This window comes from Bemisia tabaci, chromosome 5, assembly GCF_918797505.1.
Source record: "Bemisia tabaci chromosome 5, PGI_BMITA_v3".
NCBI lineage: Eukaryota > Metazoa > Arthropoda > Insecta > Hemiptera > Aleyrodidae > Bemisia > Bemisia tabaci.
In genome coordinates, this window is record NC_092797.1 from 23,165,100 (window position 1) to 23,181,134 (window position 16,035).

General features: G+C 39.1%; 1 protein-coding gene across 1 annotated transcript; it reads right to left on the reverse strand.

Annotated features, from left to right (window-relative positions):
* Positions 1–353: 353 nt before the first annotated feature.
* Positions 354–12,257, reverse strand: LOC109036687 (aquaporin AQPcic). Its single transcript, XM_019051047.2, has 6 exons — positions 12,065–12,257; positions 9,548–9,744; positions 7,601–7,744; positions 2,871–3,089; positions 1,620–1,700; positions 354–614 (listed from the first exon to the last, which is right to left on the reverse strand). The coding sequence occupies exons 1-6, from the start codon at positions 12,105–12,107 to the stop codon at positions 510–512; spliced, it is 789 nt and encodes a 262-aa protein (XP_018906592.2). The 5' UTR covers positions 12,108–12,257; the 3' UTR covers positions 354–509.
* Positions 12,258–16,035: the final 3,778 nt, after the last annotated feature.

Here is a 16,035-nt window from a genome sequence, read left to right on the forward strand (position 1 = left end):
TTGTCTCGATTTGCTTCTGCTAAATGCGGCCCATGTGTCATTTTTTGTATGTGCGCTTGTGCATGTAATTCTCCTGTGAGAAAACCATTAGTATGCTACCCTGTAATAAACCCCAAACCGTCGGGGTTAAGTTAATAACCCAGCACGAGATTAATTGAATTCCGCTCGGGGATCAGCTTTACCCCGATCGGATTACACACACGTTCTAAGACGCATTCCCACTTAGCCCACATCAGGGATTAATTGATTCCGTCCCGACCACAAGAGTTAATTGACGCTTTTCGGTAATGTGCATGGGAAACCGCCAATATTTTCCCGTCTTAATAGCTCAGGACAATAAGAATATGCAGCTCTAAAAACAACGATGACTTTATTTTTAAAAATGTGCATGCGGGAACAGACGAAGGAGTATACTCCACACGCAAAGGTTAACATAGTGCGCGAAATTAACAAGAGATTATTGAGAATTTACATGGAAGATAGCTCCTATCGTTAGGTTGTTTTCAGAGTCAGAAATCATAAGAGCTATCATCCGATCTTTTTTTGGCTTTGAAAGTGATGGCGTAAAGCAGACTGGCAGTGACTCCACCGAGTATTGGACCGGCCCAGTACACCTGTAAGAAAAATTTAAAATGAGACAAAGTCCAGTCTTATCTATTTAGATGGATTTAGACATATTTATCGAAATAAAACAAAATTAAACAACGGCTCAACGAACAATGGAACTATTGAATTTAATAGAAGAAAACTCATAATCATACACCTAATCTTCATACCTATTCTATAAAATACGACAAATAAGAATTTCATGGTTGTTTAGTGGGAAATTAAGATTATTATCCTGTGAATAGGTATTCGACCAATATAGTTATTCTGTTTTTTCCATATTCAAATGTGAATGTAGACCTTAAAAGTATTGATGTATTTGATAAATGGTACGAACAAGTCGTCAGTGAAACTATAAAAAATCGTACCTTGTTTAATGTGTCTTAAAAATTTCGCTCCTTTTTCATTTTATAAAAAAAATAAGCCAACATAATGGCTTGAAATTTTCTCCGAACATACTTTAAAAAGAGACTTTACTTTAGAGACATTTTTTACCAGAAGAGAGGTTTTTTACTTATGACGTCAAGTAATTTCTCATTTAAAAAATAAAATTTGACTGGAAATCTGCAACATTTCTGACCAAAAGTCATGTTGCTTCAGTTTCATTATCAAAAAGGAAAGGACCGAGAAGAAGCCTAAAAAACAGTGTATTGTGAGCAATACAAGATTTCATCATTCCCACCCTTGTTCGTAAGAAAGTAGATAGAAAGACCAAACAGTTTTTATCAAATTTTCCCATAAAGCATCCCTCACACTTAAAAGAAAAATCAAGGAAGTTTATGGAAAAAGAGCGATCACTTTTCCATTTAAAAAATACATCTGGGGCGGACTGGAAGCTTACTTACACCGCCCCAAATCGAATCACAAACTTTTGTAATTAAATCTTCTTTTTGACGGAGGAAAAATGCCTAACAGGTCGCAAATGACAAATTGTTTGGTCAATGTTGTTCGAGATATGAAATTGATTGAATACAACATTATTTTATTAATTTGATAAAATTTTCTTCACTCACCCAATGTTTGTCCCAAATTCCACTGACGAATGCAGGGCCTAATGATCGAGCAGGGTTCATACTAGCACCGGTGTACTTGATCTGAAAAACAAGTGGCAAGGAAAATTCAACGTGCGTATTCGTGATGTAAATTTCTTGAGGCTCAAGACCAGACGTTTTTATTATTTTCCCTGGCATCGTCCAATTTAGAGTCGACAATTTTAGAGAGGTAATGTAATTGGGAGAGCTGGCACCATGTTCTGGTCGACCAGTTCCGAGCCCAGTGTGCGCCGAGCTTCGGTCATTTTTACGATACATGTTCGATCCTAAATGTTGGTGTGGAATCCGTAGTGATTCTTTTTATCTTGACACTGGATGGCCGGGTCCCCGTGTATCGAAAACAATCGATTATGTATCGAAAAAATGACCCGGCGTCACACAGGAGTATCAGAATTCGGGACCTGGAAAATTCTTAAAAGTGACACCAGCTCTATGTACTCAATGATTTTGACGCATCCAATACTGAGTAACAAGATGCCTTTTTATTTTATTTATTTTATTTTTTTATTTTTTTAAAAAATAAGTCTTTTTACAACTGACCCCCTTTGGGTGCCTATCATCAGTGGTTTCCTATCTCAACTAGACGAGTCTCAAGCAAATAATTCCTTTTTTTATATAGAAGAAATGGTAATGGAACAGTTAACTTGGTAAAAATAATTCAATTTGATTGAACTAACGCCGTTTAAAGATAATAGATCAATCAAGGTGACGTTACGTCTCCGTAACGCGCAGAGTTCTCTTATTACAAACTTGATTTTCTTCTAGTTTTTCCACCATAATTATGGTGGGAGCTTTCTGCGTGATGCAGAGGCATCACGTCATCTCGGTTGATCTAAGGTTAGTAACCTGAGTTGCTTGACTGGTGAGTTTCTCTACCTCTGTGTTTGTCCGTTGATTGACTTGAAATTCGGTTGTCGAATATCACGCAAGATTTTTGAAATACTCAAAAGAAAGAATCCTAACTTTATTACGCCCACGAAACATGGTGGCGTCGAAAGAGAAGCCATTTTCAATCATGTATAACGTCCGATTCTTGTGCGTTTATTTCCACTTTTTAACATGTGATGTCATTTGCTCTCTTTATTCCTATCCTTTCCCACAGGAAACTGTAGGTGGGTTGTAATATCTAATTATAAGTAAGACGTTCTAAGTCTGAGTGGGAGCGGTAAGTGAAATGACAAAAGCCAAAGGATAATCTAATGAGAAGCGTACCGCGGCGAGATGGCAGCAAGCAATTGCGAATCCTATCGCAACGCCGATAGATCCTTTGATGTCGGTCCGCTTCCCATCGCAGACGGACTGGACAACTAAAAGCAGCACAAATGTGATTAGTGCTTCTATCGCCACACCCTGCAGGTCGGAAACTCCTGTAGACAGTGTCGTTACTCCCAGATTACCAGCAGCCGTGTAACCTGTTTTTGGCGTGATTTCCTGTTAAACACGGGAAAATTCATGATTATTAACTACACCTAAAAAAAAGTGAAGTTGATTTAACATTCTGGATGTAAAAAAGGTGTGCGAGAACTTATAAAATGCTGAATTATCCGCTACAGCAGTTACTTTAGCAATGCCAAGATGTAAATTTAACTGCCGTAGCGGGTAACTCAGCATTTTACGAGTTATTGCACACTTTTTTTACATCCAGGATGTTAAATCAACTTAACTTCTTTTCCGGTGTAGCGTATTTGAGTCACATAAATAGATATAATACACATTGTTAAAGATCTTATCCATCAGGGTTCAATATTATCTGGGGCATGCATGTACTGCCGTGATACGGAAAAACGCCGTATGAACATCGGAGAGTTGCCAAATTCCCCCTCTTAAAACATTACTTTTGGGAAAAATAATGAATATTCCTACGTGAGATTCTCTGATACTTTACATCACATTGCAAAGAAAATTCTCCGGAAAATTGGACGGAAAATTTTTGCAAGTTTTCCTGAAAATTCCTTTTTTATCGAAAAAAAATTGGGAACGCACGAAGGTTCATGCGGCGTTCCTCCTTAGCAGGGCAATGTAGCTGCATTTCGTTTTCACATGAGGATGCTAGAGAAATCAAAAATGAGCGGATCCTCATAAGAAGCTCTCTGAAAGCTGGATTCTTTGTGTGTTTGGATGCGTGCTCAAAATGTTATCGGTGCAATATTGATTTCACTGGTCTAACGTCATTGCTACAAAGGCTTTGAAAAGGAAATTCCGGTAACAAAAATTTAATATCCTGTAATGAGATCATTTCTAAATTTGAATTCAAAGATTAATGAATTTTTACCACAACCAGACATCAAGGATGCTGTTAATCTGTTGACAGAATACAAACTTTCACAACATTTCAACTCACTTTTTAACTCGGTTTCATCATGGTGGCAAAATTTCATAAAAAATAAAATCTTGAATTTTCACGTGAAATATCACATGAAATTGCACACATTTATAAAAGGTATTGAAAAACCCAGTTCCTTTTCATGTTTCACAACATGTAAAAATTGTGACTTTCTTATATTTTTGTGTATTCGAGTGCGGGCTGTACTTTTGCCCTGAAAAATATGAAATATTTCACAGCCTTGTGAAATTTCATGAAATTTTCCACTGAAATTTCCAATCTTTCATTTCTTGCTTACGTTTCATGCCACCTTGGGTTTTATAGACCTCCGGGAATTGAATATTATGATATCCAATTCACGTTATAATGAACCTCTGTTTAGAACAACGGACATTCATGCACCTAAATGAAGAAAAGTGGGCAATTTTAAAAAAAGATGTATTTTCTTGGTTGAACGGTTTTCTGAGATAATCAAATTTCCTCACATCAACTATTAAGTCAGAAAGCATATCTTATCAAAATGACTGCAATCGTGTAATATAAGTACATCGAATCGATTCTGTCCTTGAATGAGGGCTTCATCATTGAATCTTCTTCTTGTCCGCGAACGCTTGAGCGATATGAACCACGACGTGATCCCATACACTTAATTATCCCTCCATTAGTTTCATAATCTCACTAGTCAATTATCGAGCACTATCACAAAAAATTTGCACCTGGATCTTAATTACACGTTGATAAAGAGCTCTTTTACTGCAACTAACGTTTCAAGGCTGTCATGGCAAAGATGTAGCCCATAACCGAGTCTACTCTGTCTTTATTTTCCTCAAAAAAAAGGAAAGGAGGATTGCACATGAGGCTATAGAAGCACATGTTTTACGGTTTAGGATTAAATAGAGTTCACCATGAATGATCGATTATCGATATTCCCTCCTTTGAAGCCATGGTAAAATATCGGTTATTAATGTGTTCATTGAGAACACCCTGTTAATCGATCATTTTCCATAGGTTTCAATAGCAGATCAATCGATTTATCTCAAAGCGCACTCCACGCCACTGCAGCAAGGGGTGGATCTTAACCACCACCCTTTTTGAACTCTCATCTAAATTCATATAATTCGTGTCTGTAAATTTTAATGCACTCCAATTTGTTAGCAGTCAAAATTGTTGGTCAGTTTCTTATTTGCAAAATTGACATGCAAAGCCGCTTCACGATTTTGCGCATTATTTGGATATCTCACAACCCCCAGTCAGTATTTTCAACAGTTACCTCTCCTCAGATTTTCTCTATACTGCCGTGCTGGGGGAAAATGCCGTACAAACATTCGAGAGTTGCCGAATTTCCGCCGTTAAAATGTTTATTTTAGGAGGAAGTTATACATACTAGTCCTTGAAATTTTGAGATATTGTAGATTAAATTGCGAACCACATTGTCTAAAAATTGGAGGGAAAATATTCATAACTTTTCCAATAAATTCGTATTTTATCAAAGGAAACTCGGTAACGCCGAGAGGCTCATACGGCGTTCTTCCTTAGCACGGCAGTTTAGTCTGCTACAGAGCCGCTTTATAGAGAGTGTTAAGACAACGCGGCTCATGGATGTCACAAACGGGAATGAAGATTGCAAAAATCGGACGTTTTTTGTAATCTTTGATCAACCCATTTCGAATTCCCATCTCCGTTCCCTCTCCCATTCCATTTGTTCCTTGCCGTTCCCCCGATGTCCCGGTCCATTCTAGTTTATAATTTTTGCAATTGGTGAAAATGTAATCTTTATTCCCGTTTGTGACACTGTGGAGGCCTAAAATACGGGAACCAATCAGAAATGGATTCGCATTGTCTTTACTCTCAGTATAAAAGGACTCTAGTCTGCCACACCTTTCTAGTTGTCTCAAACAACTGTGCCTGCTTTGAACGAAACTTTGAAACAATTTTATCCAAGAGTTCAATTGGAATTATGGATTTGCCCGCGCAAAATATTCCATTCCCAATCGGAATTGCGATGGATTAACTGAAGCTCCGAGGCGTCACGAAAGTGAATATGCGCGCGTCTCCGGATATTGGCGTCAAATCGTCGGTCCTTTACCGTAAGGGCATATTTCATTTTCGGGATGAGCCCCACCGCCCATGTTCGCCCATGCTTTCCAGGGCTCATGTCTGAGGATCAACGAAATGCACGCCCCGCGGGATGGATGACGGAGGATGACAGATGGAACCGGAGATACCCATATGGGTGTGGGTGCGTATGTCAGACCCTCAGAAAAAGCGGGAGGATGTCATTGCGAAGCTCAATGAGAGCTGAGGGCTGGTTTTGACAAATATTTGATCCGCATTTCTATCAAGGAATTCCGTCGTCTCCATAGTGAACATTCCGCTTGTGCATCGTTGAACGGGGGATACCGGTTCATTCATCTTGACGTGTCTTTCAGTGCAGGTATTTCCTTCTACGGAAATGTCTCTCTTTCCAAGGCTCTCCGAATTATGGAGAAAATGATTGTCATTTTCACCGAATAAAGCTTTTAGGCAGTGTTTAGGGTGAGGGAATCGAGTTTTTTTTCGAAAATAGGGGGTCTGCTCCCTAGTTGGTTAACGGAACTCTCGAGGAACGAATTCTGCGAAATTGGAACTGTAATTAGACCGCGTCAAGCAGGAGGGAACTAAACCACATCAGCTACCGTCGAATTTAGTTGGGCAATTTAATTTTTTACATGGAAACGGTTGTGTAGATTTGTGTGAAAATTTCAGTGAATTCTCTGCAAAGTACGAAGCAAATTCCTTAAAATTCTCAAAGGAATCTGCACAAACGTTATGTTATAAAAAATTTAATTGCTCAGTTTTTGGCAATTGTTGATGTGGCTTGATTCCTTTCTGCTAAACGCCGTCTAATTCTGGATTAGCATTGTTGCTTTAACATATGATTGGATTTATTAGAGGGTTGAGCCATTTACAGCAGATCAATACTCATTAGAGACATATATCGACGGAGCAAGTCGGCAATCACATAACTCGGTTTGCGACGTCGCAGACTTCCTGTCATCCTTTACTTTTTAAACAGAAAACTACTCAACGGCAATTCTTTAAAACTGCCGTAATTATTCTTCTCTGTGCAAAGAAAATTCTGCAAAAACACTAAGTAATTATGTCAATTTGTTCTCCTTTAAAAAAATAACATAGAGGCGGAGATTTTCAGACACCGCAAACGAGTTAGATGTTAGCTGACTCACACCGTCGATATGTATATGTATATGTACAAAATTAAAGTTCCAAAATCTTTTAAACTTTGAAAATATCATTGTCTAATTGACCATAATTAATACCTATGTAAGTAATGGCATTAAAAATGGCATTGGTGTGAGTTATAAATATTCGGACGTCCGTCAAGGTTTGCCCGCGATTTGGGTTACGTTGAACCCGAGAGAAATGCGACTCGTAATCTCTTTTACTGAAGCATCCTATGAAGGAACTTCTCAATTCTGCAAAAGGTTTTAGCTGCATTGACGTCCGTTGCAAAGGTTTGTATGCGTGTTGGATTTTTTTAAAAATAAAAAATTCAAGGAATGGTCATTAAAACTTGGAATCTCCTAAAATAGTTCAACTATTACAAATTAAACTGTCTTACATTCAAAATGATTGCTCCACAGATGGCTCCAAGGCATTGCGCGACGATGTACAGCATACCTTTTATTATGCTAACATGTCCCGACACAGCTAGTCCACAAGTTACAGCCGGATTGATGTGACAACCACTAACGTGACCTATTGCCTGAAATATTTTAAAAAATATAACATTTTAAGGGCGAAAAGTAAAACTTTAACGTGACAGTGCTATAATAATACTAATTGGTCCGTGCCAACCACCAGAACACAATTTTGGGGCTGGTTCATTTTAAATAAAAATTCATACGGTAAGCAATGGCTTAAAACATTAAAAACTATGCAAAAAATTCAGAAAGCCTCCAAGTTTTTTTTCAGGGCTGTGTATAAAAACGTTGACGTTAAAACAAAATTCAACTGAAGGCACGATGAGTGGAGAAAAGTTGGTTGAAGGAAAATTTAATCTGTGTTTTTGTCAGTGTTTATTATGAACTCATTGAGTGGGGGTTTTACATTGTATCCAGATTGTGCTGAAAATCAGCACTTTTCTCCATTTAAAACCATGCAAAATATTCAAATTGTATCGTGCGATCTGGCAACCTAAAACCTTGAAGTATGTATGGAAGGATACTCGAGTTACAGAGTAAATTCACAACTGGGAACGCATCAAGGCCGGCTGCGAACTTAACGAAACTTACGATGACTGTTGGCAAATTTGAAACTTTTCATTTGTCGACCATGGATCATGAAGGCGGGGCAAAGCACTACGGAAGAAAGTTAACAACTTTCGCGGCGGTAAAAAATGATCCCTCTGACAGGGGCAGGTCAATAAGCACCGGAGAGCGGAAAGCGGATCTTTCCAAGAAATATTACTCGCCGTTTGGCATTAATGCCACCTCGTCTCTTGTGTCAGATCTCGATGGTAGTCACTCATTTTACACCAAAGCTGCCTTGCTAAGGAAAAACGCCGTGTGAACCTTCAGGCGTTGACAAATCTCCTTTGATAAAACACAAATTTTCCGGTAAACTTATGAATATTTTCTTTCCAATTTTTCAGATAATTTTGCTCGCAATTCCACCTGAAGCTTCTGAAAATTTCAAGGAAAAATATTCATTGAATATTCATAAAATAATCTTTTCTATGTAGAATGAATGAGTAAGCATTCTTTTGCTATTCTCGACTTCAATGGAACTTTTGCCATTTGGCTCAGTATCATCTTCGAATCATTTTGCAGCGTAACATTGATGGAAATCTCCATCGCTTCTTCCCTTAGCACGAGTAGATTCCACCTGAAGCTTCTGCAGGCTCAAAATTGAGCTGGCAACTTTCGAATGTTCATACGGCGTTCTTCCTTAGCACGGTAGAAAGGCAGGCAATTCTGCGGCTATTTTCGGCAAATTGGCAACGAAGCATCGTGATTGCGGTGCCTCCACCTGGTCCCGTTCATTTTTTGCCTTTGAAAATCCACGCTTGGCATTTAATCTCATTAAGTGACCTCTTTATTGTCTTTGACACTAATGATGCACCTCTAATAATATTGCTCGCTCAAAATTCGTTTAAGACAGGGAAAAGCTCTCATCGCTCCATCTGCTCTCTGACCTAGAAGTTTCACTGTTCCTTTTTGGGCTCGTTCCATTTGGGGGAGCTCTTCCCGATCGCTTCCCATTTCCATTGGGGATGTCTTTGGCGGCATATGGATGGTTCAGGTTGCCAGCAAGGAACGAGCAAAAACACAAGGGTCCGAAAAATTCCAAAAATTTCTTGGGTCCGAATGTTAAATCTGTGCTGATTTTGCGGGTCGCCGTTTTCCTTGGTCAAACATTTCCGTTCCTTCATTCAATTCAGGATTAATAGTTCCTCACTTACCCCACAAGACACTTTCATGCCACTTTCACCACACTTCTCATCTTTCATGAACCTTTTTAAAATGTACCGAATCAAAAGGTCGGGATACGTGGTTTATTGGCCTACCTGGACCATAGAGGCTATGATGAGCCCGAAAGCCATGGCAATTTTCACAACGTCAACGAAGTTGTCCTGATGGACAAATGCTACCGACATGCATCCTATGAGCACTAACAGCAAAGTCCCTACAAACTCAGCAACTATGCATTTTGTGAGAGTGGGCCCATCTCGAATATCGGGCACTCCAATCACTTTTGAGATCGCTGAAACAGTCCAAGTTTTATGTTATGAGACAAAGTTTAAGATAAACTGAACTTAGCTTTCACTGCTTCCACTTCTCGGTCTTACGTTTACGTTTAGAAAAAAGACACCAGGCTAAATTTTTCATCAAGCGATTTTAGCGTCGCGCAAGCCAGGAAAGGGAGTGCGGTCGAGTGTCGAGTCATCCTCACAGTGTGATACGCCTTCAATCCGGCAACCAGCGGCCATGTGCCTATACCTGTAGTCGAATGTTACCGCAAATAACTGTCGCATTGCGTTTGGTGCAATGCGAGAAGTATTCATGCAGTCTTGTAGGCGCTAACATGCGCCTGACGCCGACCGTACCCTTTGGCGCAATGCATGAAGTATTCCTGCAGTCTTGCAGGCGCTGATATGAGTTTGACGCCGACCACACAATGTTTGGCACGAATATTTGAACTCGCGTTAGGATAATCGCGGCATCAAACAATGGGGCTTAAAAGGCCCATGTAGTGTTTCGACGCCGTATGAGCACTCCAACGTTGCCTAGTTTCTCCCAATACAATATTTTCTCTAAGAAAAGTTAGGAAAGTTCCGTATGTTCGCTTTTTTAGATTGAAGGGACCATTGAACAAGGTACGAATTTAAGCACTCTAATACATGATTCTTCACCAGAATTTCACGCAGAACACAATTCGCGCGACTAAAACTACTGGATTCAACTTCTAGTTAAGATATTAACGTTTTTACTGTCCATTGGTTACGGGAACTTGGAATTGCCCGGTCAAAAGAAAAACAAAACCATACGCGAGTCAAATTGCGCACTACAACGGCTTTAGCAGACTATACTCAATCGATCATTGTTTCTGTCCTACGCTGTGTTGTTCAAAGTGTGTACAGCTTGAGCTAAGCGTCAAGATTGCGGTTGCCATATTTTCATATTACTAAGACTGTCATAGTGAAGTTTGGCGTGCAATTTAACCCGAGTAAATTATTTTTTCTTCCATGAGCAAAAAGGTTGAATTTATTCATCAAAAACGTTATTATCAGGGTTCGGAGTTAATCTAGGCTTAGGATTTTGACCTTCGAGCTCTACGTCGAGAGATCGATATCCTCGTCGCCTATTGGTGTTCACACCGCGAACCTGCAATCCTGGGAGCGAAAGATTATCGAAATTCTCCTGTTTTTGTTCACTCATTTTTTCATTTTTTTTAATTGATAAAGAAGCTAACTTTATAGCTTGAAACATACATAGACTATTCTGCTAAAGACGAGAAAAATCAAGATAGTTTTTAATAAATTGCGTCGAGTTTGGCAGGGAGTTTGCCTCTGCAACGTCGCAAAAAGAGATCCGCGGGCTTCGCACTTTGGTCATCGATTTGTTTATACCTCGCGTTCAAAAGTTGATCTCCGAACTTCTCGTTGCGTGAATACTGTTAGTTTAGGTAAAATTTTGATGTACGCTTCCGCCGTATATTCATCATTCACGGCGATTTCCAGGATGACAAATGCCTCGAGGAGTCGAATTATCAACTCATCCAAAAAAGAGCGCCCGGAATTAACGAAAAATCGCGCATCTCCCGACGGGACCAACGGGATAATCGATTTTTCAAAGGAAGCAACCCGCGCGATCCCTCTATTTTTCCGGCCATCGGGGGACCGGGACGGTCAAGCCGGTGCCACACGTGCCTGGATCGGCCCGGAGGTTCCCACTGAATTTTGACCTGAAAGATCGGGCTTACGGAATTATATATTGTGATGGTAATAATGATGATGATGATAAAATTACAAAAGGATGAAATTCAAAAACTTCACCTCCCTTAGATTCGCCCCACTGGAGTTAATTAAATTGAGGGATGAGAGTTATTCGGGATGTATCTTCAAATAGTGCTACTTAATGTTAACGATCCTTTTGTTACAGCTACCCCTGTTTCTTCAGATCTGGGTACTTACATTGTGCTCGTTCACCGCGCGATTGGTGTTTGTGCAAAGGCCATTCTAAACTTTCCCACCTAAAATGCGTAATAAAGTTTTAAGTGAAATCAGCAAAAAACCTACTGAATACCGTTACCGACTTAAAATTGAGGTGAATAAGAATTTCGATGCGCGTGTTATAAAATTCTCCAAACTGTGGCAAGCTTTTTCACTCCGCTACTCCAACCCTTACTCAGCTACTTGTAAAAACTTAATGTAAGTTTTGACTTCGTATAAGTGACCCCAGAATTGCTCCTAAGCCTCGTAATTACTTAAGTTACAATGTTTCCATTTTAATTTTTTACACGAATTCACATTGCATACGAAACTCCTTTTTTTCTCCTCCGAAAATGCTTAAGGGAACTTTACCTTTCATGCTGATTTCTTCGCCGGAAGATGATATGTCCTCCATTCAGATCTTTGGGGGGTGACTCGGGAAAAGACAAGAACAAGAAAAGACCAACTTAACACCGCGAGGATTCTAAAGCGACTCTACAAGGACAATCTGGATTAGCGACCACAATATCAGACTGATTGACGCCCTGGATTTATTTGACTAAGTCGCATCCAGCTTTCAATTAATCGCCTCTTATCACCGACGGCAAACTTGCGAAACAACTGTAAAGATAAAGGGACCAAATTAGGGTGCAAGACGGTGTTGCCGGCATTAATTATTACCTTCAGAAATTTTCCAGACATTAAGGTACCGCATATTTTCTGAGGCAATGCCGTACACTGGTATGAAATTCTAACAAATTTCGAATTTTCACTTCCTGCAAGACGTCCATACGATCTATATTTGAATCAGTGAGGACAAAAACACAGCAACTCGGAAAAATGAAAATAATCAAGACACGCTCAAAACTGCACGGTAGGTGAAGAAGTCACTTCAAGAAGAAGATTTTTGCTGCTGAAAGACAAGTACTTATGGGAATTTTGAAGGTCCAAGTTGGGACAGATGCGCTAACTTGGATAATCTCTATGTAAATTAACTGTCTTTAATGGAAATTGAGCATTTTCGAGTTACCGAGTTGGTGTGTTTTCGTTCTCACTGATTCATTTGAGACTAAAACCTTCGTACGCTCCTTTATCAACCTCTGCTCTAAAAATATAGCATTTAAATGTTTGGTGGCTCTTACATTGATCGCAAAGGGCGGTCTGGGAAGGATACTCAAATGTAAAACGACACAGAAACATTAATAAAAGAAAAAGAAAAGAAGAAGAAGGAAAACATCGTACGACGTTTGGTCTCACTATGTTAGGAAGGAACCAAAAAAGGCGTAAATCTTTGCATCCAGGAACTGATCTTGGATCAATACTGGCTAATTGATTGATTGATCATGTTTTGACTGGTTGACATAATTTCAGCGTGACTGGGAGGGGATGAGCGTGATTAGTATGCATGAGCTCCTTTAAAATATAGAAATATTTGTAGTATAGTATGGTATACCATAGTATAATGTAGCATAGTTCAATACAGTGTAGTAGGGTTTCACAGCTGTCATCGCAGAACGAGATTCTTAGAGCCTTGTAGCTGGAATGTGAACTTTATGCATTTTAGTGGTACAATTTACGTCTTTTAACAAAAATGCACAGTAAAGAGATCCCACCTTGAATTCAGAAATCCCAGCTGCATGTAATGAATCTCATCGTAAAATTCTTTGAAACATTAAGTTTAGCTGGCAACGTTATTGAATGCGTCTTGGGCACGGTCAGATTGGTCGCCGAGTCAGATTGAGATTATTTGATCAAATAGTGCTATCGACTGATGGAGGTAATAGATTCAATGACGAGAGCTATCGGTCGTCGTTCGCGAATAACGACACCTGTTCGATTTCGAAAGTTTCATCAACCTAGACTAGGCGACGCCAAGTGATCCTCTTCTGTGATAACGCGAGATCCCCGTGTCTATGTCTGGTGATTTTGTCCTTTCTTATCGCGCGACAACTCAAGTTCTCTGAGCTTTGTGCTCGATTATACTTGAGGGGCTGGGAGGACAAGGCACATAAGAGTAGTTTTGGAAAAAATTGAGATATTAACGATTTCAAATTAAACTAGTCTCAATGCATATTTTGTGAAAAATTCGATCCCAAATTCCAATTTTTAAGCTCCATAAAGTCAGTTTGAACTTTCTTTCCCCCGTAAGAATCCGTGTAATTTCGAAACTTCAAACATGTATTTCTTGAAATATAAGAAACTGCACTTATACGCCTTTTACTTCAAGTCTCTCACTTGAACTTCACAGGAATACGAAGACAAAAACTATGGAGTATGGAATAAGACAGGGACAGTGTTGCTCAACGATGGCTAAAGTCGAAAAGTGCAACTTATAACCATTGCAACGTTCAACTAAATTTCTCTCCGAAAAAATTAAAAAAATTGTAACTTACACAAAAAAATATTTTTAGATTGCAAGTTTGTTAGATTGGGTGACGAAAGATTTTAAAAATTTATGAAGTTTAGAAACGATGCGGAGGACAACTCAGTGAGGCAAAGTAAAGCACTAAAAATATAAATATGCTTATAAAACGTGACGTAAATTTTTTTAATTAAAAACGAAGCATAAAAAGGCTCCAACCAAGAGCGCAGCCTGCTGTTAAATATGAAATCAAAACAAAAAACTTAATTTGAATGGAGTGGCGGTTCAAGGATAAACGATTCACTCTTAGTTGTGGTCCAACAGTAAAGGACAAACTGAACCCTGTGCTGAAATAGCAGACAAACTTTTTGAGCTGCAATTCCGTCAGAGATCACCAATGTGAGGAAAGCTTACAGCCCTGTTGAATCAAAGCTTATGGATCATAAAAATGTATCTTTTTCGAATGAATAACTACACTTAACTACATTTTTGACATCCTAGATGCTAAAACAGCATATTATTTTTTTCGGTGTTGTCACGTTTTTAAAAATGTAAATATTTTGAAAATGAAGTAAAATTTCCATTTAAAAAAAAGGTACATATAAGGTATATTATAAATTGAAAATTACCGTGTTCGTATCTACCTCGGATGCCCTGAATAGCGCAGGAGGAGTGAATACCTTTAAAGAAGAAGGAATAGTGGGAGCCACTATTCCTTCATCATTTCATTCCTTCATGCCTGCATCCGAGGTAGATACGAACACGGTAATTTTCAATTTATAATATACCTTATATGTACCTTTTTTTTAAATGGAAATTTTACTTCATTTTCAAAATATTTACATTTTTAAAAACGTGACAACACCGAAAAAAATAATATGCTGTTTTAGCATCTAGGATGTCAAAAATGTGTCTGGTGATCCCAAGATGCTGCCTTTACTGCCCCCACAGTTGAATTTGCATTCACATGATGGAAAATTAACTGCGGGGGCAGTAAAGGCAGCATCTTGGGATCACCAGACACATTTTTGACATCCTAGATGCTTAAACAGCATATTATTTTTCTCGGTGAACTATTTGTAAAACCTTTCCCAAGCGATGGCATCGATATTAATCTGAATGAACCGTAGTTGTGTTGAAAGAAATGAAACAAAAATGAATAAAAGTGGGGAAAAAACCAAGAGGCACGCAACTTTTGGTTTTAACCAATTTGTACATCGATCTATTAGAATCAAATACGTTCAATTTTGAGAGTTTGGTTGCGCGTGCACCACGCTGCAGCACAGTGAAAGCACAAAATGTAAAAAAAAGCAATTAAAGTGCTTTAGACATCATTGAATTTGACACGGAGTCACCTTAATATTTACAAAACACACACTATAGTTTCCTCTAATGCGTATTTTTTTTCATCAATTTCATGAGAATAATCCGGCAGAGAGTGCAAACATTTCAAAATCATGAGCTGAAAAACGCTGACTCCGCGAGTTTAAATATTAGAGCGAAACCAAGCGGAGCGGCGTCCTGCCAGCGCGACACGCGCATTGGCGCCTACAAACCTAACGGGGATACTTCACGCATTGCGCAATGCGCGCATTGGCGCCTACAAACCTAACAGGGATACTTCACGCATTGCGCAATGCCTGCCAATGCGCGTGTCGTGCTGGCCGCCCACACCCGCCGCGGCGCTTCAAGCAACTATTTCACGACAGAAGTGTTGCACATATCATACAAAATTGATGACGCTCCGACATATTAAATGACAGCCATACTTTAAGATACAGAGCTTTCCTCGCAAAATAAATCAAGATACTACGGCACAGAAAGAGAGCGGTTGTCCAAAAAACTCACCAAGTCCGACCATCCGTATGTAATAACTTTCAGCATAATTTTTGAATTTCATTAGAGAAAAAAGTGACTTGATTTTAAGCAAAAAACATTCTTGAGTATGCCGCCACGAAGATTTTATTTTGAACCAAGAATA